Genomic DNA, 27,080 nt, shown 5'->3' with positions numbered 1-27,080 from the left:
TCCATGTTTTTAAAGTTATTTCACTGTCTCAGCCACTGACTACATGCAGTGCTCTCAAGTACATCACGCTGTATCAGAGGTCCATTTGTACACGCAACCTTAACCTGCTACCATTGAAAGCACTGAATACATCCTTGAGATGTCTTTATCTTAAAAGAAAAAAAAAAAGAAAAAAGAAAGAGAAAAGGATGATATCTAACAGTGCAGCTTGTATATTTGTTACTAGGGAAACAAACAGTGAAAAGAAAGAAACCCTCAGTGTCCTTGTCATTTGGATCTTTCAGTAGAGAAGTGGAGCTTGTGTTAAAACAATGGAAACACTGTTCAGCTCTCAGGATCCTTTGCTGTCCTTGCTGAATGACAGACACTTTTTTCTCCCTCTTGTCCATCTTGTTATCTCTGAAAAGGAGTCATTTCTACATTCCAACTGGACTGCTGGTTATTTTTTTATTCCTCACGTAGACTTTAACTCCCAATTCTGTGTAACCTTATCAATTCCTAACACCTAAACCAAGATCACAGCAGGTCTCTTGAGGTAAACAGAAGAGAGAACCCTGATGTTATGTTCATACCCATAGAAAAGCAGACACAGCCACACTAACAGTGCCAGGTCTGTGCTACTTTGAGTTTGTACTGAATCAGAGCATCATCAGGACTTCCGAGAGCATGAGGGGTATGGCAGCATTTGCTGCACTTCAGCACCAGGAGCCTGTGCAGCCTTGGAGGGCCAGGGGCTGTGGGTCGTGTGGGAGCTTTGCCACCAGTTCCAGTGAACCAGGGAGATGCCAGGCCATGTAAGCCATGGCTGACACCCCTCTGCTTTTAGTCAGTCGAGAGGTGTCAGTCATGGCTTAGCTGGAGTGACACCTTCCTGCGAGGGTTGGAAGGACAATGCAGAGATCAACACTTTTTGTACCATGACTTTCTCCTCACTGCTGAATATGCAATGTATCAGATTAAATGTAATTTCTCTATCAAACGATGCTACATCCCTGCTTCTTTTTCTGTTCCAATTATTATCTTGTTTGTCTTTAGCATTTGCCTCATCTAACTCATCTTTTGGGAACTGGATTAGGAAGCTGGATTTGGTGCACTCTGAAGTGTAGCTAAGTAAATCCAAGGGATTATCACCTTTCTCCTGTTTTTACAAGACTACAGCTACCAGCACCAGAGCTGGAGAGATGATGGGAAAATTGCAATAAAAGCCCTACTGGAAATACTCTCACAGATTTTTGTTTCCTGCTGTTTCAACAAAGTATATTTCCTCTTTACTGTGCAAGCGTGGCTTTCTTGTACTGTTCAAGACTGGCTGTTAATTTGCCATTAAGAAGGAAGAAGGATATGACAAAACCCCCACATAAACATGTGAATTATATTAAAAAATGGATAGGCAGAATAAAATCAACTAGCACATGGTTTATTGATCATAGCCACTAGCTGTATTGTAATGGATTCCCTCTCTCTAAGTATTCTGCAAAGTACCAGAGCCCCTTGGGTAAAGAAAACAAACCACTTGATAAAGATTAGAAAAAAAGAAAAATATGTCCGGACTGACAAGAAGAGGAAGCGACAAATGTTATTGATGGTGTGTGTTCATAGCATGGCAGCAGAGCCCTGCCTGGGGGCACAGTGTAAATGACAACTTCATCACAGGCTCCAGCAGTTTGTGTCCCTGCACTCTTCGTCTGTGGAAATAGAAGGGTACAGCCAAAATAAACCAGGGGCTGGCTTTTATTGACTTTTTAAAGAAAAACACGATCATTGCCAACAGGCCTCAAATACTTGGGAAACTACTTGTATGTGAGCTGTGTTTTGGTACCCTAGTGTTGAAAATTGTTCTTTTGCACCATAAAACCTAGGTATTTTTTCTTTATAAGGGATAAGCTTTTCCCAAACTCTCTGGAATCAAGTGCTCCAACCGACCCTACTTCTCTTTCAGCCTCCAACTGGCTTTCTTTTCCTCAATGTTTTTTCTACAGCACTCAAGTTTTACCAGACCAGTGCCACCTCCCAGGGTTTTAACTAGTTCCTGCAGAAACGCGGAGGACAAATACTTTCTGGTGTGAAAACAAACTCTGAGCAATCCGACGTTGCCGACCGCAGCGCCTTCACGTGGAAACCGCACCCGGCGATGAAACCGTAAACCGAGCCGGCTGCTTCGGCAGGGGCTTTATTACCTCGCGTTCGTTCCGTTCCCGCTCCCGTCCCGCCGCTTCTCCCCCTCAGGGCCGGGCCCGCCTCAGCCCTCGGTGGGCGCGCGCCGCCCGTTTCCCGCCGCGCGCCGCCGCGCGCCCGACCCCGCCGGGGGTGGGGGACGAAGGCGAAGGGGGCGCTCGCGGCACGCGCCCAGCGGCACGCGCGCTCACCCCGCCCCGCCGCGCGCGCCGCGGCCGGCGGGGGGCGGAGCCAGGCGGGGCGGAGCCAACGCCCCCGGCGCGCCCCTCGCGAGCCCGCTGGCCCCGCCCCCCGCCGCGAGCCCGTTCCCGCCTCCACAAAGCCGGGGGCAAAGGAGGGGAGGGGCGCGCGCCACTTCTGCCCGCCCCCCGGGAGGGGCGGGGCCGGGCGCGGGGGACGCGCGCGCGCGAGGGCGCGCGGGGATTGGCTGGCGGCGGCGGGGGGAGCGCGTTTAACGGGCGCTGCGCCGCCGGGCCGGGGCAAAGCAAAACAAAGGCGGCGGCGGCGGCGGGAGCGGGAGCCCGGGTGGAGCGCTCGGCACGGGCACGGCACGATGCCTCGGCCGCTCCTCGGCCCTCAGCGCGGCACACGCGCGCCCGGCCCCCGTCTATGACCTCCCGGCGGCCGCTGCCGAGACGGTACCTTCGAGGCGAGGGAAGCCGTCGTGTCCCCCCTCCCCCCCCCCTTCCCCTGATCCCCCCTCTTTGTTTTTCGGTGAAGGCCCGGCGCGGAGCTCTCGCTGCCCGCCGCGCGAGGACCGGGGGTCCCGCCTCCCCTCCTACCCGTGCCCCCTAAGGGAGACGGGCCCGGGGGCTGCTCGGCAGCCCGGGCTGGGAGCGGAGTCGGCGCGGCGCAGCGGTGAGTACCGAGCGGGCGAGAAGCGGCCCCTCTTCCGTGTACTGGGATTTATTTTTTTGGAACGGGGCGGGGGGGGGAATGGGCGGAAGGTGGCTGCTAGAGGAGCCCCGTGCTGCGCCCCGGCCGGGGGGGCCCGCGGTCTCCCGTGTGCGCGGGGCCGCTGAGGCAACTTTGCTGGCGGGAGGAGGCTTGGGCGCTATTTATAGCGCCTGGAAATGACGGCAGCGCTGTGTGCCCGCAGCCTCCTCGGTGCGGGGCGGGTAAGGGCGATTTACATAATTGAGGGGGGGCGAGGCAGGGCTCGGCGAGCCGGGGGCCGGTGGGATCCCCCACGCTCTCCCCCGCGCCGCGCGGGCCGGGCACGGTGGGTCCCTGCGCGGGGCCGGTGGCCGGAGCAGCGCGGGGCCGTGTTCGGGTGGCCGCGCGGCCGTACCGGCGGGTAGAGGGGGGAACGAGCCACTGTCCTGCGGGCATCGCTGCGGTGGGGAGAGAAAAGGCAGCGGCGTCACCCGCCGCGGCAGCTTCGTGCTCCGGCGTGAGAGAGGAAACGGCTTAAAGGCGCACGGCCAGCGGCTCCCTCCCGGCGGGGGAGCGGGGTGTCAGTCGGTAACTTTCTCCGCGCTTCTTTTCTCCTGTTATTTCCCAGTATGCAAAGGTGAAAACGAGACTCCTGTGGCTTAGTCTTTAACTTGGAGATTTTTTTCCTTGCTGGAGTAAGCTCACCGCAGGTTACTGACAATACATGCACAGGCTGTGTGTCCGGCTTTGTGCAGCTGCCCAAAGACTCTTTAAGCGTATTTCAGTGTCGCTCCTTCCTTGGAGCCCCGCAGGCCGGTTCCTGACACGTCCCCTGCCGTCCCACGCGCGGCAGGCAGCCGCTGCTCGGCCGGCGGCGCGGGGCCCGTGCGGGGCCGCCTCCCCCCCGCCCCCCGCCACGCTTATCGGGGTGTTTGTTTACACATCCGGGACCCGCGCGGGGCGGGGCTGCCCCGCCCCATTGGCCGCCCCGCGCCCCGCCCCGGTGACGTCACGGGCGGCGGGGACGGGGCCGCTGCTCGCCCGCCCCGGGGGGAGTTCGGAGCTCGGGGGCGGCCGTGGCGGGGCAGCCCCGGCGAGGAGGGCGGAGATCGCCGTGCCCGGCTCCGGCGGCCGGGACAGCCCCTGGGCGCTGAACTGGTAGGTGCGAACACAAGTAGAGCTTCAGGAGACACACCTGTGTCTGCGCAGGACCAAAGCACGGGCTTTGAGAAAGAATGAGAGAAATAGCTGGTGCAGGTTTTTAATCTCTTCTGTGGGGAATAATGAGCAGCAGCCCGAGGAACTGCTCGTAACTATGAGAGGGAAGTGAGACTGGATTTATTTACCATTGTTAGAGCGAGCTAGGAAATGGTTTGTTTTGAATTGCGCCTTTAACGGCACAACAAGTCCGTGGTTCCTATGGTGTATATCAAACAGTCGTCTTTTTGAAGAGAGCAATATCAAATACAGTATTGCCAAATGAGCTTTGGAGTTACTTTAATTTCTGTAGTTGAAGAACCTGGTACATTGAATCTGGAAGAGTCCGGATTGCCTTTAGAAGTGTGAATTTAAAACACTTCTAGGAATGCCTTGAAGAAAAATACTTTCCTTTTACGTTCAGGATCACAGAATTGTTAAGGTTAGAAAAGACCTCTAAGGTCATCGAGTTCAACCATTAACCCAGAACTGCCAAGGCCACCACTAACCCACATCCCCAAGTGCCACATTTACACCTACTGAACTTTTGCAGGGATTGAACTCGTGTTTCAATTACTGGTGGAAAGGGTTTAATTTAAGCCAAAGTTAAAATGCCTTAGCATGTGCTGCCTTTCATTCTGAAACCTTGTTTTTTTCTGGGTTTGTCTGTTTCTGTGAACCTACACAGGATCTGTATCTAACATCGAGTTCAAACAGGGAATTTAATGGGAACCTCATGTTCTTAGGTTATTTTTCTTGTATATCTTATTTCTAATAAATGTGGCTTTGTATCTAGTTGTTCTACAAGAGCAAGCTATTTTCTGCAAATAATGTAATTATTCTTCCTTGTGCAGTTGTAATTAAATTATCTTGGGACACAAAGTATATAATATTTGTTTAAATTACTATTAATATTTAAGTCCTGCTCTTCATGCCAAATAGATTAATACTTCAAACATATAAATATATTCCTTATCAAATGTTTTCCCAATCAGTCTCATGTGTAGACCCATGCTTTGGATGACAGGTTGTTCTGATTGTTTATTTTTTTGGATTGCCTGTGTTGTGTTACGTGTTTTGTTTGTGGCTTATCTCTGCCCTTGCAATTCTTTGTGTAAGAAATTCTTATAGCACGTTCTTCAGTAGTTTGAGTTTTCTTCTGCTTAGAATTAAAAAAATATATTTAAACCGAAACCCTTTAAGTTTTGCTCTGGTTGTCTCATGTGCTGGGCCTGCTGTGCAGATTGCTTTCTCAAGGCTTCTTTTGAAGCACAGTGACTGCTTCCTATAAACGGTCTTTAATTTATGTGGCTTTCATTATCTGCTGTAGCTGTATTACCACTATCCTACTGCTGGAAGAGTGGTTAGTGCTGCCCTGCACACAGTTTACAACTGTGATAAGTCATTTGCATGCTCTTAGCTGGATCAACATACTGTAAATTCCTTATATTGTCTCTCATTTCTGTTTGTGCTATTGACCTACTCTGGCAGTCACCTGACAGCCGAGGACATAAGTGACTGTGCAGTGTTCGCAGTGCTCATTAGCACGGTGCATGCATAGCCTGGGAACTGCTGGCCTCTGACAGACCCGTAGATGTTACCAGTGTTTAGAATCTGTTTCGTTTTCAGGCAAACTAAAAAAGTTTGTTTTCCAGCATAGCAGGAGGGTCTGGCATGCTCTGACATGTAATGTCTCTGAAATGCACTCTGAGGATTAAGGATGCAGTTGGGTGTTCTCTCTGCAGAATTTAGCTTCAGTATCAGATTGTGGATTTGGTAGCTTCTATTAAGGCTATTCTGAGGTACAGTGAGGAAGTACCTAATTAGCTTTGATCAGGACACCAGTCAAGAAGGTCTTTGCCTGAAGGCATAATTCTGCAGAGCTTGAAAGAGGAGTAGACACGGATCCCTGAATAGGGTGGCAGCATTTTACTTGGTATTTGACTCAAAGCCAGATGTGATACTGCAAGATTTTTGCTGAAAACTGAAGTGCAAATTTATAAAATATATTTGCTGTTGGACAGAGCAAGTGTTTTCCACAATGCCTTGTTGCTTGCTATATTGGAACTGACCACTAGAACTTAAAAAACAATTAACTTTCTCATATTCCCTACATTTTTAGTGTGATTTTCTGCATGGATGTCTTAAAGAGTACACCTGGTATAATGTAGAAAGTGCTTGTGTTTCATGGAGAACTGTTTGACTCTCGTCCCTCATTAGAAGTGTGATGGAGTAGAAGCCATTAGTGGAACAGAACTGCTTTTTGCTGTGTTGAATGGAACTTGAACTGCGCAGCCCCTTAGAAAAAGGGGCCTGTAGTGCAGCCAGGCATTTGCTCCAAATAACGCTTTGCTTTATGGCTGGACTTGCTGAATAACAAGTTAACTCTGGTCTTGTTGTAAGCTGCTAATTGTTCTGCTCTTTTCACCTACAGGTTGTGACTGTTTCTCTTCTGTCATTTGTGTGGAAAGTGCCACACACACTCCAGAACAACAACGGCTTTTGCTTGCATATTCCAGTGTTTCTTTTGTCAGCGAGTTCAGCAAAGTTGTAATTCTTCAAGTGCCAGCCCTGAGCTGAGTGAGGAGCCACCAGCAGAGATGGTAAAAATGACAAAATCAAAAACGTTCCAGGCTTACCTGCCAAACTGCCATCGAACCTACAGCTGTATCCACTGCAGAGCCCATCTCGCCAATCACGATGAATTGATCTCCAAGGCAAGTGGTTTCTTTAGAGACCTCATGAATTATTTCTTAACCAAAATGGTTGTCACTGTGACACCACTCCCAGTAGATAAGGGATGCAAATTGATGCGTACTTCAGAGTATCTTTCCTGGGTTCACGCTCGGGTCATACATGTTGTGTACTGAGAACTGGATATATTCTGGAAACTTCCGAATGTGACATAAAGGTTAATCTAATATATTCCCCATGTTAACAACCTGTGTCTGCTGTCAGGTGGGTACTGTTTGTGAGCTGTTGTATCTGAAAAGTCAGCTAAGGAAAACTGTCAGACGAAAGCATGGATCACTGGGTAGGGAAATTATTCTGGTTATGGTTATTCCAGACAGATTATTTTTGACTCTCTTGGACTGAAGGTCACAAAACTGTCTGTTTCCAGAGTGTCCCGCTTCTGTTATGGAATCTGTAAACACACTTTTGCTGTCTACCAGCTCCTGAGGAATATGATTAGCCAGAGATGTTCAGAATAGTTGGACTGTGTAAGCTTAGAGAGTAGGTGGAACCTTGAAACAGGCTAGGCCTGCCCTTCTTCCCTGTTGCTAGAAGAAACCAAGACTTGTGATGTATGAAATATGTAGGAAAGCTTGAAGTTTGGGATAAATACTTGACAGACTGATTCATTCTTTGCTTCAAACAAACTCCTGATTAAATTACTCTTTATACTGTCCTGGAGAAAACACTTCAGTTGCTTTTCAAACTTTTTAATACAAAATGTTCTCTATATAAGTACTTTGTCAAATAAAGTTAGTTATAAAGGGTTTGCCACTAAAAGTTCTCTCTGTTGCTCCTGTATATTTGTGTGTTCAGCAGCACTAAGGTGATGCTGCTCTTTGGTGCTGAAGAGATGGGAGGAGTTGAGAATGCTGCTGCTTCTGAATTTAGGTTTTCTTTGGGTGAGGAGAAAGTATACCTGCTTGTTTATCCAGGGGCTATCAGGAAATAATGGGTTTTCCCCATACAGTTTTTTCCTTTTACTTGAATTTAATTTTTTTCCATGTTGATTTCAGAATCTAAGAGGCCTTTTTGGCACCACTGGATTCTAAATTGCAAGCACTCATAGTTACATTATTCACTTTGTGTTCTGGGCCAAAAAATACTGGGAGGGGTTCATCTTTCCAGAACTTCAGGTTGTAGATACCTACAGGAAGAAAGAAATTTTTTTGCTGTGTCTCGAGATGTATTAATTCATTGAGAAAATGCAATCCAACACATACTTAATAGGAAGCTCTTCTTTTTGTGGACTTAGATTTTTTGCATGTCAGCTAAGCTGCCACAGTTGCCACATAGCCGGTTTTCTCCAGGGGTTTGGGAGCTTTGGTCAACAGAATACTTTGAATATGTTAAGCAAATCATATGTTCATCTTACAGCTTCATAAATAATTTCAAACCTTATGTTTTCTTTGAATTGAAAATTTGATTGTTAGAGGACTCTTCAAAAAATCTATAGTGAATACAAGTAATTACTTCTAAGTTGTTTCTGATGGTGTTGGGAAGGGTGTTAGAGGTGGAGTCTGCTTTATTTCTGGCTTCCTTAATTTTTGGTGAAGACACGTTAAAAAAGTATTTGTACTTGCAGGTTGACCATATGCTTATTTGACAGCTGATCCATATTTTGTCAATTTAAGATTTCTTAACCGTATTTTATTGTCTAAATCTGTATGGTAAAAGAGAAATGCATTTAAATGTGAGATATATTTTTTTGTATGTTTTTTGAAATAAAAAGAACATTTGTCATCTATTGTACTTGTATTTGGGACATAGCTTTGGAAAACCCATCCTCCTTAGGCTGAAGCTTTACACAATCCAACACTGGAGAAGTTCTTCTGATGGAAACAACTGCAAAGCAATAGATAGACTTGGATCATTAAAAATAAGTACAGCTGGCCCTGGGGAGGGTGGGGAGTGCAAATACAGTTTGATTGTTTTTTTTCTGAACTCTTGAAGTGCCTTCATTGAGGCGCATTATGTGCAATGAACTTAGGTCAGTGAGAGATACCGTTTTTTTAACATATCTAGAATCCTGGTTACTGTAACTACTCAGAATGCAGGAAAAAAACCCCAAACAAGCACAAACCAACCTGAAGTGTAGCAAGTTGATTCTAAACCATGTAAAGTTAACTAAGAGCAGTGTGGTTCCTGGGCTGGTTTGGATTTATTGATGGAGTAGTCTTAGACTGTTCAACCTGATTTCCCCCTGCTGCCTTACTTTGAGGGCCTAGTTCAAAGCTGAAGCTCTGTGTTACATTCTCTAAATACAATTTTTGGTTGCAGATTATTGCTTTCTTCCAAATGCTTCCTGTACCATCTCAGTCCAGAACCCCAGTGCCACAGGTCCTCTGCAGCAGATAAAGGCAAACAGTATTTATTTCATGCCTGGCTATAGCTGCTTCCTTTGGGGGTTGTCCCTCACCCCATCTTTCCTGTGTACATGGTGATTTTCTTCCTTGTGTGGGGTCAGGAAAAATGAACCAAAATATATGGTGCACTTCTAATTTAAAGCAGCTCCAACTGGCTTTCTAATGTGGTATAAGGATTTATTACACCTGACACTGTAATGTTTTTTGACTTGAAGCTGAAAAGATAAGCTGTACTGTGAAATGAGTGGTGTTTCTCTTAAATGTTGGTCTGTCATGGAAAAGCAAAAAGTGCTGCATGTGTCTGTCAATCATCCCTTTGATTCTGATCCTCAGAATACCTGACTTCAATACAGATTTGCAATTCTTCTGCTTTTGAGAACTGTTGATGTCAGTTGTCTGACAAGGGTGGCAGCATACACGAATCACCTTTTCATTTTATTTCTGTTCTGTTTGAGCAGCAGGATCTCTTTCTCGCCCTGGAATGAATCACAAAGCTCTCTTTTTCTTGTGCCCTTGCTGGTGATAAAATGGCAACCAAGAGTCTTGGCAATGGCTTAGAAGAAAGAACGCAGATTAATGAGACGGGACAAAAATGTGTTACCTGCTCAAGTGAATTCAGTTGTGGTTTTAGTTTTCTCTGCAGCTGTGAAAGGGCTCTGTGTGTTGCCCAGTGTTGAAATCAACTTGATATTAGTGGTTAAAACATACATTTCTAGAGGTTTTCACTCTGTAAGAACCTTGTGTTTTCTGCAGCTGGGAAGGAACTTGGGGAAGGTGTGGGAAGAAGACTGGTTGAGATTAGGAGCCCCAAACTGGGAGGTCATTGGCAGTAGAGAATGACAAACATTAGTCTGTACAGCTGGACACATGCACACATATATGAACACTTGCCATAAAAATTTATAACTCTCCAAGTTATCTCGGGGAAACCATTAATTTGAAGGATACACAGTCAGAGAGCTAATAAACTAGGTGACATTTAATTGAAGTAAGTTTGAAGTGGTGTCAGGTGCATCTTAGGCATGACTGAATGCATTGCTAACAGGTCTGTGAGTGCTGGATTTTCTCTTTCTTTGGTGAAGACTTCAAAGTGGATGTTAAAATATTATTTGCTATGAGAAGGAATAAACCAGTCATCACTACACTGGACTATGTTCACAAGACAGGGAAGAATCTATGGCTTTTAAAAATTTCTTTAAAGAGGCAAATATTTTTAGAATCATACCCTACCATGACTGCAGGCACAGAAGAGAAGTAAACTATGAGCAAACAACCACAGCTCTTAATGTAAGAGTAAGGCAAGGAGCTGATGCCATAGGAAGCACTTAGTGGATTTAGAATTGATACCATAGGAGGCACTTCATGGATTTAAGATGTTCAAATAGCACATAAAAAGTGCTATTAAACAGTATATGTGTGTATATATATAAATATGTATATGTGTATATATATATATATAAACAGTCTATGTTAATAATAATTAAAAGAATCCAAACATAATTTAATTTTGAGATAACTTCTACAAGACTCCTTGAAGTAAAGGGGAGGTGGCCACTTGTGTGGCCTGAATAAAATGTTACATATTTGCTGCTCTTGGAGCAATTCTGGAATAAGTTTTGTGAAAGGCCTAACTGAAAGAGCTTTCTTTTGATTTGTTATGTAATAGTAGGAAATGTGCAGTGATTATTAGGAGCAGTTAATTTTATAGGAGACAAATGTTACTTGAAGAGCATAAATCCCAAAGCACTTGAGAATGGCTTGTACCTACTACGTTCCAGTAGTTGCGTAGAACTTCAGGTATGATCCAACAAATTACAAAAAAAGTACAAAATACTTAATAGAAATCTTGGAACCTAGTGGACATACTGCAAAGGATAATGTTTTGTTACTCAAGGTTGACCTGCTTGAAAGATTGTTGAAACATTTTACAGTGTGCCTTAATTCTGGGAATGGAGAGAATTTGGATTATTTTGTATAAATGTCTGTATAAATACTGTCACTTTCTTCTGTCTCATTCATTGCAAAGCATATCTGACCAGAGGGGGAAAAAGTCATGTGAAGTCACAGAGAAGACTAGATGTGTCAATATTTTCAAGAATGAGTTCTATGTAAAGAAATACACACACGCACACATATATATATATATATATATGTAACTGTCATTGACTGCACTGGGAAATCCTTGCACCCTTCTTTCACTTGTGGGTGAAAGAATGATCTTGGTGGTTAAATTTAGTTCTCCAAGGCTTTCAGTATGATTATTCTTCTATTATTGATGAGAAGGAAGAGTCTTCAGTCTAAATAGATGCAAAAACATTTTTAGCCTTGCTTAGCAATCTGTGGTTCTGTCCCCCACTGCTTAACTGATGAGATCAAGAGGAATTTTTTAAAGGGTTTATTGTCTTTAAGTAAATATGCTGTGCTTAGCTTGGTTCAATTTGTAATCCTCCTTTGCTTATGATACAATGAGTATTTGGAAACATAGTTGGGCCTGTTTTATGTATGCTTGAAGGACGTTTTCATTTTCATAAATATTCTGGTGATAATTTTTTTCCCCAGGAGGCTTCTAGTTTTCTGGGTTCATTTTTTTCTTCTGGGGGAAGAATCTACTTTTTGAAAGAGAGGTAATCTTTGGAAAACATCCAAGAATAGATTTGAAAGCTTAAAGGAGTTGGAAAGTGCCAGGGAAGTGTTCTACTCTGCGTATTTTGATATAATTATTTGTGAAATCTATTCAAGATGCTGCATGGGTCAAGATAACTTGTCCTGCCTGACAAAGTCTTCACTTTGAGGAAATACCATTTGCCAGGTTTGCAGGCATGCAGGTTTTGGGGTAGAATTTTTTAAGGTTATTCTCTACATATCAAACTTTTTAACATGCTTTATTCAATTCAGTAAATAAGTGAATGGAAGTGAACTTAAAAAAAAAAAATCAAGGAGTCTTCTAGAACTTGCCTAGGAAGCAGCTGAGTAGCAGCATGTCTGGTGGTCTGCATTATCAAGGAATTGGATGTGAGGGAAATACCAAATGGAACAAATGTGGGGTTTTTTTCCCCCGATAATTTTTTTTGTCTGTAGCTTGTGTTGAATTCAGTTTTCTGAATTTATGTTGCAAGTCTTGAAGTGAGAGGATATCCTTACAATCTGTGATGCATCTTGCTGAGGAGATAATTTCAGACATCAGAGCCCTTGTGTTTCTGGTTTACTTTAGGAATCCTGCCCCTACAAATACGATTTTCTGTATTTCCCCAATGTGCTTATTTGTTCAGAGAAGTGATTCAGCTTTATCTATCTTAGCTTGTAAAGGGAACTCCAGCAAATGAAAGGAAACTCAAGGAAATGAAACTGAACAAAAACCTATGGACTTCTTTCATTTTCATTCTTTAATATTTTATTTCTGTGTTTTGAGTAGCTTGCAGACACTGTTAATGCCACTGTGACTTGCTCAGAATAGCCCTGCTTGCCCCCAATACATGCTAAGATGGCAGTTTCCTGGGATATTTGCTGTGGAGCATGATCTCTAGCCATGCAATCTAATCCCATCTGTGGGGAATAATTGATGGCATAAGCTTTTCAGTAGCATCCCTTCCCCCACCCATGCCTTCAGCTGTGCCTTAGGGCAGTAAATACACGTTCTGCTTGACTGCTGTTTCCTTTCCTCCTGGGTCAAACAGCTAATTCTGGCGCTAGAGGTAAGGGTGGGTTTAATTTACAAGCATAGATCATACCTAATTCTGCAGGTATGTGCAAGCGTGCAAGTGAAGCATGTATATATTTACTACGTAATACACTGGTGACAGAGGTCTGTCAGATGACTTGGAAAGATCCTAGTTCCAAACTATTCTTGCAGTTGACTTTACTGTAGTTTGTGAGCACAGTTGGACATTACTGCTGATAACTGTTAGACATTCTAGATACTTTCAGCTGTGCTGAAACAAGAAAACATGATAGATCTTGTACATCCTTCTGTATAAATGGGCAGCTGGTGTAAGATGTGGATTTTCTAAGGAATAAGTTAACTCATAAATCAATCCAGTATTATTAATTGAGGACCATGAAAAATCAGCCTTATAGCAAGTTTAAAGTTCAACTGCAGATATTAGTTGAACTGATAAATTGCCCAGCTTCTAAATAAAAAATCCTGGTTGGTGTGAGTCATTATTGATGAACACACTTGCCATTCTGTTCTAATTCCTCTCTAATGGGTAAGACATATTTAAGACTCAGTTTGAATAGAATATTGTGCTTTAGTTTTGATTTATGTATAGTGCTTGTGATCTTGGGAGTGCTGAACGAATGTTGCAAAGTTAAAGTTTGTGTTTGCATAGGTGATGTTTATTCTATTGAAGAGCAGTTTGTCTGGAGACTGGTTTGAACAGTTATGCCAGTTAGTCCTTGACACTGCCATTTAAAATACTTTTTAATTTTCTTTGAGCAGTTGACACACAAGGCGTTTAACCTGTCAGTCTCTTAAAATTCATATCAGTGTAACTGAATCATACAGTGCAGAGTGTGAGAAACCTAGTGGGTAAAAACAAATGTTCAGTATTAATTTTTTTCTGGTTATGCAAAATATTCTGTTTATAGCCAAGTTACAAGCTTAGCAAGTAGCTCAAGTGCCAAACTGAGTTGTCCTCTTTTAATTTCTAGCAGTAGGATGCATCAGAAAGTAGAACTCTGATAATAAAATCTTTCTTACATCTTTTAGTGGGTGGAACCCTACACACTAATATTCTGTGATTAGGAGAATGCATATGTGCCAGATGTATACCTTTCTGTGGTGTTTGAGTACAGTTTTTGGGGAAAAAATCTCAGCTGTTCATGTGAATAAGAAGCTATGACTGCCAAGTGCTGACAAGAGATTCATAATAAAAATTAAAAAGCATAGGAATTTAAAAATGGATATCTTTGCAGTGCTTTTATTCCAGTAGGTGTATAAGAGTTCTGCATGGCTGGATTGCAGACCATTCAGTGCTCAGTGAAACACAGATGGTGTGGTTGGACACTGGTTTTAAAGGGAAGTCTGAGTTGCCTGGACCTGTGTTCTGTGTTCCAGAATGCAGTTGCACAAGTTGCTGCAGGTTCCTGTTGAGTTATCTGAGTGATGTAAACATGGAGGAACTTGCTCTTTGCAGCTGGGCAAGGAAACAAGTGTTCTGTGGCATGTAAATACAATCTTTAGCCTCTAAACATGAGTGTAGGTAAGAAAAGATGGTATCAAATGAATCAGTCATACTCTGGGAACAGAAGCAAGGCTGGAATGGAGGAGCTTTTTACAGTGAGATGTTTGTGAACACTCTTTCTTATTAGAGCCACTGACACAGGAAAAGATTTTGTGTTGCTTCTCCCTCCACTCTACCTTGATAATCCTGAAGATTAGAAGGTAATGGCTATTTCTGTGGGAAAATAAACCTAAGAGAGTACAAGATGTCTAGAGCAACAAAGCAAAGGGTGCAAGAAAAGTCAAGTCATCTTTAAAAATATATTAGGAAAAGAAAAACAACTAAAGCAGTGCTTTCCAACCTGTGGTTTTTATTTCATTTGGCTTGAATTTTTTTTCAGCTTATGAAAGAAGAGAGGGGAAGAGCTGCTTTTTGTGCTATTCTTGGCATCCTGTTACTGCCCTCTGCTTAATTTTGAAAAATGCAGGGTCAAAGGAGAGCTTTTATTAGGTGATACTAAGTCAAGACTAAACATAAACTTGGCAGAAGTAATTGCATAAGATTGTTCAGAAGGTCTCCTGACTCTTATTTTGTTCTGGAGTCTTTTTTTCTTCCCCATCCTGCTGGGGAACTTCAGGTATGGCATATAAGTAGTTTAAAAATTATTATATAGGACCAGACAAAAAAACCCTACCCACCACATTAATTTGTATATGATTGCCATGTGTAATTACATATAAATAGAGAAACTAGCACATGATTAATAAAGAGTAGTTCTTGGTGCAGTTTGAAAAAGGATTTGTGAATTCTAATTGACAACATGGAGTTTTTAAAGCAAGGGGAAATGGCTGCCACTTTTTTAATTTTAAGAATTTTTACAATAGCTTAAGCAAATATCATGGTCATCATAGCTTTGGAAGTTCTTTTTAATAATTTCAGGTATGTGAAACAAGGAAGTTCTAGTTTTACGATTACTTCTTACTGAGTTAAGAGGATTTTTAAAGTGTCTCCTTTGCTTTTTCTTAAATTTTGGAGTTGCACATCTGTAGTTTTCTCTAAATTAATGCATGTTTTACCCAGGCTAGTTATTAATTTGTTAGTGGGCAGTTTTTAAGAGTATATATGTGAAGAGTTTTTGTTTTCACCCACAAGTAAGCATTCTCTGTTTGTTACTGGCTCTAGTCTAGAAAGTCCTGGTTATTCTGTAGGGACTGCAGACTGTAGGTCTGCACCATTCTGCCAGTTTTGTGATGTGTGTTTAAGTATCTCAGGAGAACTGAACTATTGGTGGGGTTTTTGTTTGTTTGTTTTAAAGGCAGGTGTAAGGGTAAATTACTTTCTGGCAGAGCAGTTCAGACTCTCTCCTCAACCAAGTATCCCCTTTTCAGGGTCAGTCCCATCTGAAGTTTCAGCTTTCACTGTCCTGCACAGCCTATCTGGTTTTCCTTGCCTGGTGAAAAATAAGACTTGCAGTTCTGGCTGGTGGAGACAATACTTTCTCTTTTGTCTTTGCTAAAGTTAGAACCTCCTTAGAAGCACTGAGGTTGGAATAAACTTGTAAGGTCATCAAGTCCAACCACAAACCCAACAGTGACAAGTCCACCACAAACCATGTTCCCAAGTGCCACATCTGTGTCTGTGGTGACTCCACCACTGCCCTGTTCCAATGCTTGACAATCCTTTTGGTGAAGAAATGTTTCCTGGTATCCAACCTAAACCTCCCCTGGTGCAACCTGAGGCCATTTCCTCTGGTCTTGTCACTTGTTAGGTGAGAGAAGAGACTGACCCTATCTTGCTACAACCTCCCTTCAAGTAGTTGGGGAGAACAGTAATATGTTCTCTCAATACTTCTTTTAAATGGTTGCTAAAATAATAAAATAGCAGTGCCATAAACTGTTAAGTAGAATTTCTCATCTTAATACAAGATTTTGCAAGTACGTAAGGGCTAGATGTAACTACTCTGCCACTATTGCTACCTAGAGTAGTCCAGAGGCATGGATTTCTTTAAACATTCTTTATTGCAGTATATAATCTGGTTAATACTGATCAAAAAGGGTTCATTTATATGCATTTTCCTTTTACGAGGTTTGGTTTGGTTTTTTTTTTTTTTGGCAAACTGTTCTGAGTAATTAAAAGACAAGAATTAACTGCTGTTGTGTTGCTAGTTGGTAGACTAGCAAAATACCTATTTTAGTGTCAAATGACTTGTAATGATGTAACTAAATACATGTCAGAAGAAGAATCTGTTACAGAAAGGACCTTCTGCCTATGGTTTTATGCCTGATGATAAAACCATGCAAAAGTATTCAGGTTGATATTTTCCTTCCAAAAACCTTCCATGTTGATCTAATGCAGGCCTCTGAGAAGTTGGTCTGTGATGTTCAACACTAGAACCACAGGGATTCTTAAAAACAATTGTACTTTCTCTGCATCATGGATAAAATAGTTAATTTTCTTTGAAAGTTGGTTAGAGAATGGAAAGGCTGGAAGAAAAAAGAAATTAAGACAGTTTACAGATTTTTTTTAAAAATGGAATTCAGTATGGAAGAGAGAAAAAAGAAAAACTCAGTTCCAGTGTGATCCTGTTTGAATGGGAAGTAATGGCTGTGTCTAAATTACTTGGTAATTCAATGCAGAAGGAACCAGATGAAAGCAGTGATGTGTCTGTTTTGTTTTGAATGTTTTACCTGTGGCTGGCTCTGCTCTGCTCACAAGTTCTCCCAGGATGTCCACATCTCACAGCCTGCTCACAGGTTCAGGTCTGTGTCTGCATTAACATTGCTGAGTGCATGCAAGAGCTGCTGGTTTAGTTGGTTCAGAAGGATCAAGGGTGCAGTTTCCAGGCACTGAAACTGCTTCCCAAGCCAAACCAGCCCCCAGTAAGTGTGGCTGATTAGGGGTTTTAATTCACAACTGTGCTACTGCTCTGAACTAAAATATTAATTTAGATCCAGCCAAGAAAGTCTAACAGTCATCATTTGTCCATAATCCATCAGGAATGTGAGAGATTTGAAAGCATATGCCTGTGGGTCAGGCATTTGAGGGTAACAGTTGTCTTACTAAAATGAAGCTGAGCTTATCTGTGAATTATAAACTGATCAGATGCATTTCCTGAGTGCAATATGCTGGTTTTATGCTTGGTCCAGAATTTCACTGGTCTTATATCAAATGATGCAATGAAATTGAAATAAATCATCTTTTGGCTGCAGCAGGGGAAGACAGGAGATGGGAGTAATTCCCTTTGAGTTAAAAGCAGATTATTTCAATTAGCATGAAGGATGTCTAGGAAAATGAGAATTGATATCTTGCAGAGGGGTAGGAAAAACTATGTTTTGCTTGCATTATGGATGTCTGATTTTGAGCAATAGCACTTGACAAAGTAAAATTAAATCATTGCTAAAAATCTAATGTAGGTGAAAACTTGTCTGACCAGACTTTCCTACAAAGAACGGGTATAAAGTAATTGACCTGAAATAGTTTATATCTGTATTATCATTTTATGTTTACTAACATACCCTTCTGGAACTATTTGGTTTTTTGTTTGGAGGGACTTTGTGTTTAACAAGTGCAATTTCTTTCTTTTTTTAAATGCAGTCCTTCCAGGGAAGCCAGGGACGAGCCTACCTCTTCAATTCTGTGTAAGTATGTGGTTATGGTTCTGCACACCACCTGCAGAGTGTAACTTTATGCTTCCAAAGTGGAAAACAGTAGGAATTAGTGTAGCTGTACTTTGCCCTGTTCTTTTAAATGCTGGCTTTACTCACCAGCAATAGTTATTAAAGAGCTACTGGGTTGATTCCGGAGCATTCCTTTGCACATATATGAGTTTATCTTGTACTTTAAGTAATTCTGCTGAGAGCTGAAAGATTAGGGGAGTGTCTTAATGTGAAATTCCTTTTGTGTATGTAATGGTAACTGTGTTGAGTGGGATCTGCCATTCTGAGATACTCCAGAAGTCACAATATATTGAGTGACTGTAAATTTTCTTTAGACAACTCTGGTGTGGTCTAAAGAATTTCCCAGTCTGATAGTTGGATACATTTGCAGGTTAATGTTTCAGTAAACCTGGTACATCTTAAATGACCTTGAATATTGCAAATGTGCTAGAGGGAAAAGATCTTTGTGATCTTATCAAGCCTAATATTTGCCATCTTAGGCATGTCCTTCCCTTGATGAAAGGCTCTTTGCATTTGTTAATGGGTGTATTTTGAGTTTTTAATATGCAGGATTGCTTTTTTGTCTTTATTTTTCAGCAGTTTTTTGTGTTGCAGCATTTTGAAAAAGAGATGCAGTTGAGTGTCCTGGTCTATTTTTGACCAGGATAATGGAACTGTAACTGCAAAGGATTTGATTGTAGATCCTTGAAATTCTTTTAATATGTAGTCATTCAGTGGTGACTTGGGATTTCTGCTATAAATCTTATAGTAAGAATCTGGTACTACAACAGCAAAAATAGCAAAATTTTGCTCTTGTTTAAAACTGTCTAAAAACTTGGTTTAGTCTTGCCTCATGTTTTCTGCATAGACTCATTTGTGGAAAAACTGGCTTGATGCAGTACTTCATGGGGTGTTTTGTTTTGAAATTGCTGTTTGTTCATCAGAGCTTAGTCTGCTGATCTGTAGCAAAGAAATATTTATGAGGCTTTTTCCTTGCTGCTATTTTGGAGCTGGTTCTAAATTCAGCTGTTGGTGCTGATTCACTGGTACAGACTTCCATTACAGAGGTCTCAAATTGTTTTTGAAGAAAAGCCTGAAACTGTAGAAGTGTCCAGTTACTGTGTAGTGTTCTGTTCTCTGGAAGCTTAACTATTTAAACTTCCTTTGTCTTTGTTGCTGGGAGTAAGTGGTATCACCAACAGTGACAGCACAGCCATTTAAAAACAAAAAACAACCTCCTTTTTTCTTTCTGTCCCTCTGCTCAGTGTAACAGAGGAAGTTACTTTTGCAGCATTGAATAAGTTAGGCTTTTTTTTTAACTGTTTTTTGTCTGCTGGACAAAAGGCAGGGAACGGTAAGAAAAGAAACACACTCATGCTGTTAATATAATTTCTCCCTTTTTTTCAGGGTAAATGTGGGCTGTGGTCCAGCAGAGGAGAGAGTTCTTCTGACAGGTTTACATGCTGTAGCAGATATCTATTGTGAAAACTGTAAAACCACTCTTGGATGGAAATATGTAAGTAATAGACTTAAATCCTCAAGAAATGTTTGTATGTTGAAGCACAGATGTTTGAGTTGGCCATTGAGTAGCACCTTTCCTGATAGTTTAGGTGAGTTAGCTCTGGTGCTTTTGTATATATCAGGCTCTAATATAGTCTTGCTTCCTTGCATCTGCAGAAATACTGTAGCAGATAGTAACTTTATTCTGGACTGCAAATCAAGCATGAGCTATAGGTGCTATTACAGCTATTTAATATTTCTTTATTTGGTAATCTTTTTGCAAGACTACCAAGCACACATGCACTAAACCAGGTGGGGGAAATTGTCAAAGTGAGTCTGTAATGTCTTAGATTGCAAAAGTTGGTTATACAGAAAAAATATTGATTACAATAAATGGTACTGAGCATATTACACTGTTTACAAATAATGTGGACTCAGTTCTGTTGTTTGAAAATTTACCTGTGCACTTGCAAATGTGTTGCAAGTTTGATGTTTTGAAAATATTAGATTTTTGGTGTTGCATGTAGGATTTTCACTGCTTCAGTGTAGCTTCAGATCTTAGAAGTTTTCCTAATGCATTCCCATGATGAATATAGAGGTTTTGAAGAGGTTTGCACTCCCTCTTTTCATTACTTCTGAGAATAAGGAAATAACACACATAACATTTCCTAACCTTCACTTAAAAAAAGCATTAAAATTCCCTAAGCAGAGAGAGAACATGGACAGTTCCACAGCAAGATCTGTACAGTAGATCTGGTGATTCCACTTAGGAGAAGTTGCTTCTGTTTCCTTCTCAGTGCTTTCCAACCTCTCTTTCTTCCCTCCCTCCCCTTACTTGGTGTAACCAATATGGATTGTTAACTGTAATAGCTCCTGGTTTGTATTTTTAAGGCGAGTGTGATGTTTAAAATACTTAATTTCCCAAGCTTAATGCAGTGTTGTCTTGATTTTTTTTTTTTTTTTTTTTTTTCTTCCTTTTCAGGAACATGCTTTTGAGAGCAGTCAGAAATACAAAGAAGGAAAATTTATCATTGAACTTGCCCACATGATAAAAGACAATGGCTGGGAGTGAACCACAACGTTTTTCCTTCTCTTTGGACTATATTCTGTGGAGCAGGCTTTACAAAGACTAATGCAAAGTAAAGGAAGAGCTTGGCTAGAGTGGCCCTGAGAATATCACTGAACTCTGAAACCTCACAAATGAGTAGTGTAGTGTAAGTGGCTATTTCAGGCCATGTTTGCCTTTTCTCCTTGTGTAAGTTCCCTCTTTTTGTACGTGTATTATTGTGTGAACAGTTGTTTTGGAACATTTTGGATGACCTTTTTCTAAACTCTCTCAGTCTAGAGAAACAGTTCACTAATTGAAGACGGATTTTACTGGTTAGCATCTCTCTCTGACCTATGCCTTTAATGCTACTTCTGCTGTGCATGCTTCTTGCCTAAACACCTACACTCCAGTCCTGTAGAAGTTCTGTACCTGAGCAGTCTAAAAGAATGTATGGGATGGGGTGCTTTTTTATATGTAGCAATTTCTGATGTGTTTGGCAGTGAAGAGGATGCAGTATTGTAGTTATTAATTTCTTTTTTAAATTTGAGTGTACCACAACCTATGTACATCTTGTAGGTGAATTGGTTAAAGGTACAGTGCTCACTTCAAAAAATTACTTCAATTGCACTGACTGAAGTTAGTAGGTCTCAAGTTGTTAGGAAAGGTTATGCCAGAGGTTTGGTGTCTTAAAGGAATAACATAGAAAGATTTAAAATCAATAATGCTATAGAATATGTTTCTTTAAAACCAACATATTCCCTAAGGAGTTTGCTGGATAAAAAATTTATAAAACTATAGCTTGAAAGATTAAAAAGACAGAAAAATATATGCATCTTCTATTTTGGAAAAAAAAAATTAGTTGGTATATTAGGAAAAAACAAAGTTTTGGTACTGTACCTTTGTCAGTAACAGGGACTTGTGCATCAGTAAAGTTTTATGGCTGGTTCCATGTAACTGTATAGTCCTAATGCACTGGACAAAGAGGTTGATGTCAAGGAAACTTGTTGAAGTCTTCTGCTACATTTGAACAAAAATATTTATTTTTGTGAGAAATGGCCAGAGCCTATGACATGAAAATTAATATAGTACCTGTAGGAAAAGGAGGAGTAAAAAGGGGGAAGGGAAGTTTGACTTGTTTTTTCATAAAATAAAATAGCAAGATAGTTTTTAAAATTTGGGGGTGGGGAAAGGGTTTCCTGGTTTGCTGGCTAAATCATCCCCAAGTATCTTTTTATAATAAAAATTTATATGAAACTCACCTTCTCTTTTGTTCTCATGCTGTTTCTTTAATGGAATCAGTTAATGAGAGAAACTTCTGGAAAGTGTATGCACAATATGAGCTGTTGGTATCTGTGTATGCAAACTGAGCAACTGTGAAAGAAACGCTCTACACAAATTTGCTAACTTAATTCTCAAATTAAACTGTCTCTATAGACTTTTTGTATGTTAATCCTTTTAATGCTCGAGGACAAAATGTTTGGAAAAAAACCCCTTTAACACTACATAAGTAAGCCTTGCAATATGAAATCCCTTTCTCTCAGTAACAATTCTAATATGGCACCTGTGAAATTAGTCACAGGTGCTGCTGCTGCTGCTGTTCCATTTTTGGGAATCTCTCATAGGCTTTCTGAACTCTGCTGCACTTTAGAAATTGTCAGACATGAAAAATTATGCCAATGGGTAGGGGCAATACAAATCTTTAAAACCAGCTTTCCAGTGTTTTTGTGGAGAGGAGTGAGAAGAGCATCCTCCCAGGTGTACACATTCTTTGTGATGCAGGCTGGCTGAACTGCCTGCTAGATGTTGTCATGACTGATACCCATGAATTAAAAATGTAAGAGAAGTAGTTCAAGCTGTTGGGTTTTAGTCCAGAGGCCTGAGGTGGTACAGTCATGTTCAACCTGGATTTTGTGGCTTACACGTTGCTACTTCGTGTTCACATCAGGTCTCATTTTTAACAATATTGTTGATGTAAGATGGGCTTGGGTGTTGCCTGTCTTGTGCTTTTTTTGACCTGGAATTCCTGGGATTTTGTTTTCCACCATTGCAATGTATGTTGCCAACAAGGAAGGCACTAAAACTTCTATCAGCAAAAAGTTTGTGTTGGCTTCTAAGTCTCGTTGCAATGTTGATACTTGTGAACAGCTTGTGTGAGGTTTGTGTATCTTTGGGCTTTTCTTATTTCCTGGCTACAGACTTGCTGAGGCAGTACACTGGACTGAAGGCAAAAGTAATGGCTGCTTTTCCAGAGAGAGTTGAAATTAAAGAAAATATGCAAAGTATTAAAAGATTTTTCTCTCCAAAATTGGGGCTTTGGCTAGCTCTTGTTAGTAAGCTAATGCTGTCTATAATACAGTCTGATTCTTAGAAATTCAACCTCTTTCTTCAGTGCATTATTTATATTTCAAACTGGACATTTTCACCAAAACCTTAATTAACTTTGATGCCAAAGGTTGGGACTTCAAGTGCTTAGCACATAGAGCTTCAGACTACTGGCATAAAGAGTTAATGACCTATATGTGATGTTTATGGCTTTTAAGAGAACCAAACAAAGCAATATTCTTTTTGGTCTTTTATTGAGAATGGATGCTTAGAAGGAGTAAAGAGTAGAACTAGTACAGAATCACTATTTTATGCTGCCATGTAACAATTCTTGAGGCTTATTCTATTGAGGGAATATGTGAATTTTCTTACCATGTTGTTTGGCAGCATCAATGATTACTTTCTCCCCTCATAAAGATATAGAGACTTCTTGTTACTGGTTTTGGTGAAAGTTGAATCCAGATAGCAATGACTGCTGGCTGATGTGAAGAGGTCAGTCTGGTCACTGAACCTTCCAGGAGTCATTTGAAAGAAAAATAAACTTACTTGAAAAAAAATTTTACTAAAGCGTTTTCCCTCTAACCAATTTTTGTAATATATTGAAGATTATATTTAAAGTTTGTATGTGTTTGCTCTGGGCAAGTTTACTTCCCCTCCAACTTGAGCACTTTTGTTACTTGTACTGGTTATTTTTATTGTTGGTCTTAACATTTATTTTGTATTTTGTTTTTTATAAACTGTAACAAAAAGCTTTTGTGAACCTTTGTTTCTTGCTGGCTCTTTCTTGGACCAAATGAACTGACTATGAGCTGGCTTAGAAGAAATGTTCATTGGGATGCATAGGAATTTGCTAGCAAAAATGTACATGTATTGAAAGTTTTTTTTTCCACTGAACCTCTAAAGCCATGCCTGTCCTAAAGTAATTGGTCATAATTTGGTGTGACTTTAGTAATCTGACCACACATTCTCTGTCTAGGTCCAAAATAATGGTTGTAAACAATGGTTTTTCAGGACTGAGTCTGCCTCCAAACCCTAGAGGTCTTTGGCTGGTTACTTTAAGTACCTTTTTGATTACTAAAAGGCAATGCTGCCATGTATAAAAATTCTGTCACACTGCAAACTTGCTGTGAAATCAGCTGCAGAATTTGGTGAGGGATTGCTGATTCCTCAACCTAACCACTCCTGCTGTATGCTTTTAGCAGCCTGATAATCTTAATTTTATCTGCCAGTTAAAAGGGCCAGGATATGAATTTCCCTTGTTGATTGTAAGCTGTACAATGGCAAACTGTGTGAAGGAAGGTTGTTATGGCTCCATCTTAATGCCTCAGTAGCAAGGCCCAGCATAATGACCTGTGTGGGTGCTGTGCCTGTGTGCTTGCAGTCCATGGGAGAGGAGGGGGAATATGGGTTATGATATTTCTTTGAGTTAAAAACTGACCTCAGAGGTGCTGAACAAGTCCCCACTGCGCCCATAACCAAAGGTCATCTGTATTTCCCACTGGTGGATCAGTGCAAGAGTTCCCCAAGGCGGTACCAGGTTTGGTGGCCATGCACTTCCCTCTGAGTGACGCTCGTAGGGCTCCTCCTGCCCGCTCATCTCAGCAGCCAGATTGCAGCAGCAGTGACCTCCAGTCTCACAGACCAAACTTCAGTCATCTCCAGCCTTGGATATTGGCCATGAGAGGAAGAAGCTGTCAAATTATTGTTAAACTTCTTGGACACTTTATTGGACTTCACTGAGACTCATGTTAAGCCAACCAGCAGTATAAACACTTAATGGAAAAGAAACAGATGCTTCGGAGGTTTCTTTTAAAAGGACTGTTACGCGTGGTTTAAGGTCTAAAGCATGAGTCATAAATGGCAGTTGAGTTGTGCCTCGTTTCTTAAACTCTTTAAAACGCTTTCTTTTACAGGTGACATGGCTGTGTTGCTGTTTTGTCCTAGCAATACTGTACATCATTTGTTGTTTCACTATATTGTATCTATTCGAGGTATCACAATAAAAGCTTTCAATTGTTTTGTTGGGTTACCTGTTGGTTTTGTGCTATCTTTTCTTGCTAATTGAGTTCTCAGGCTTTATCCTCTGGTAGGGCCAGAGAGAGAAGACAGTGCTCTTAGTTGCTCTTAAAAACTTGTGAATGGGTTGAATCTGATTTTTTTATGTGGCTTTAGGACTGCCACAAAGTATTTGAGGTTTTTTCCTTTCACAAATCTTTCCAAAATACAGACATTTGTGATGGTACTGTTAGGCCTTTTGCCTATTTTGAGCCAATTGTGGGACCTCTGCACAGTGAGAGTCAGTCTGCAAACCCCCCCAAACTAATTTTGAGAGGAATTGAAGAAGTGTGGGTGTACTTTTTGTTGTCAGCTGTAGACCTGAGGAGCACTGTGAGCACAGCACTCCGTCTGTTCATTCTGCTTTGGCTGGGAGGAACTCCTGTAGCTCCTCTCATCAGATTATTGGTCTTGTCATTGATATGATCCCTCTGGACTGCCTGAGGCTCAGAATGAAGTCATTCAGTGCACACTTACCCAGCATCTTCAATAATCCATCATTTCATCTCACAAAGGGATAGGGATGCTCTTCATGCAAGATCAAACATATTATTTCCATCTTGAGAAAATAGAAGATAGCCAGCTACCCTTTCTCTTATTCAAGTGCTGTCTTAGGGGCATGAAATAAGGATCTTTCCAGATCTGAAAAAAACCCCAAACCCTAAGGATAAAATGGCATTTTATGTGAGGTGTATGGTCTTCATTGTATAAAAATTTAACTTCTGACAGGATATAATTGAAGTAATAAAGATTCAAGTAACAAGTATCTTTCAGATTTGAGATGTTCATAGTAACATCCAATTACATTTTGCTGTATTGGAGGGACTATAAAAACACCAACTGCCAGCAACTGGGTTACCAGAGTACCTTTGGAAATGTGAACTCCAGTGCTCTGTCTTACCAGCTGGAAAACACCAGGATCTCTGACTTCCAGATAGACAAGGATGGGCAGGTGCCTCATGTAAAGCCTGAGAGTCTTCCATTAGATGTCTTTTTGCCCCTGTTAAATTTAAATAACTGGGCAGTGGTGTAGTTTAGGGTTCTCCCCTCACCTGAAGCGCTGTGGCTGTGACTGGGGGACAGCAGTAGGTTGGTACTGCCACAGTCCAGGCAGCCTGAACCAGGAAACAGCCACAGCTAGAGCTGAGCTTATCCTCTGCACAGGGCTCCACTTGGGCCACTGCGCATGTGAGGTTCTTTCCACTTCTATCTCTGCCTCTGCTCCCTGCCCTTGGCTCTGCCCCAGATGGGTCTGAGCAGGGACCAAGCACCTGCGCTGCTGCTGGCACTCACCTCCAGCAGGCACAGCAGCTGTGGATTAACTGAGGGTGGACAAAGTAGTTCCTGGCTGTGAAGCAGCTCTGCTGAGCCATGGCACTGATGAGCATTAACTGTTTCTCCTCTAGCAGAGGCTGAGCTGTTCTCAGGGTTTGACTCATTCATTTCTATAGTATTGCTGAATAAGATTTGAGCTGAGGAGCTGAGGGGCTCTGTGATCCTGGTAGCAGTTTAATCTATGCTAACCTGATTGCCTGAAGATTTTACTTAGTAAAGATCACTCTGGAAAGCAGACAGTACAAGTTTTTCATTGTTCAATGAATTAATGAGTAGATTTTTCATGGTCTGATTTCTGTATTTTAATAGTAAGCATATATTAACTTTCTTCCTTGCCCAAATAGACTTCAGTGATTTCTATCTAGCTCAAGCAAAAACAATGGCAGGGCCAAACTAGCCCTTTATTCAAAATGGAGTTTGCATCCTGACATTAAAACATGTACGTGTGTGCAAAGTCCATTATGGCATGGAATATCATGGCTCATCCTGTACCTGCAGGAAGGATTGTGAATGTTATTTAATTTTCAGAACATCTTTTTGACATGATTAGCTATGATCATCTGCTTTGTTTGGAAGTTAAATTAGTTTTACAACATGAGCGAAATCTTCCAGTTTGGGACCTGGAGCTGATGACAGAGCAGCAGTGCTGTATTGG

General features: G+C 41.5%; 1 protein-coding gene across 2 annotated transcripts; it reads left to right on the top strand.

Annotated features, from left to right (window-relative positions):
• The first annotated feature begins 2,653 nt into the window (after positions 1-2,653).
• YPEL1 (yippee like 1) lies at positions 2,654-25,064 on the top strand. 2 transcript variants are annotated; one of them, XM_039560875.1, is made up of 5 exons: positions 2,654-3,033; positions 6,683-6,965; positions 18,104-18,147; positions 19,573-19,681; positions 20,648-25,064. In XM_039560875.1, the coding sequence occupies exons 2-5, from the start codon at positions 6,849-6,851 to the stop codon at positions 20,735-20,737; spliced, it is 360 nt and encodes a 119-aa protein (XP_039416809.1). In that variant the 5' UTR covers positions 2,654-3,033; positions 6,683-6,848; the 3' UTR covers positions 20,738-25,064. The 2 variants fall into 2 exon arrangements, with proteins under 2 accessions (XP_039416809.1, XP_010396476.1); XM_010398174.4 differs by lacking the exon at positions 2,654-3,033 and adding an exon at positions 4,124-4,209.
• Positions 25,065-27,080: the final 2,016 nt, after the last annotated feature.

Source organism: Corvus cornix, chromosome 15, assembly GCF_000738735.6.
Source record: "Corvus cornix cornix isolate S_Up_H32 chromosome 15, ASM73873v5, whole genome shotgun sequence".
NCBI lineage: Eukaryota > Metazoa > Chordata > Aves > Passeriformes > Corvidae > Corvus > Corvus cornix.
Note: the sequence above shows the minus strand (reverse complement) of the source record. Positions and strands in the feature narration are given on the sequence as shown.

Excerpts from the sequence above, each read along its gene's own strand:
- YPEL1 (XM_039560875.1), top strand. The coding sequence starts at position 6,849 with ATGGTAAAAATGACAAAATCAAAAACGTTCCAGGCTTACCTGCCAAAC. Across the intron at positions 6,966-18,103 it reads ACGATGAATTGATCTCCAAG|TCCTTCCAGGGAAGCCAGGG; the intron begins GCAAGTGGTTTC and ends TTTTAAATGCAG. Across the intron at positions 19,682-20,647 it reads CCACTCTTGGATGGAAATAT|GAACATGCTTTTGAGAGCAG; the intron begins GTAAGTAATAGA and ends CTTCCTTTTCAG.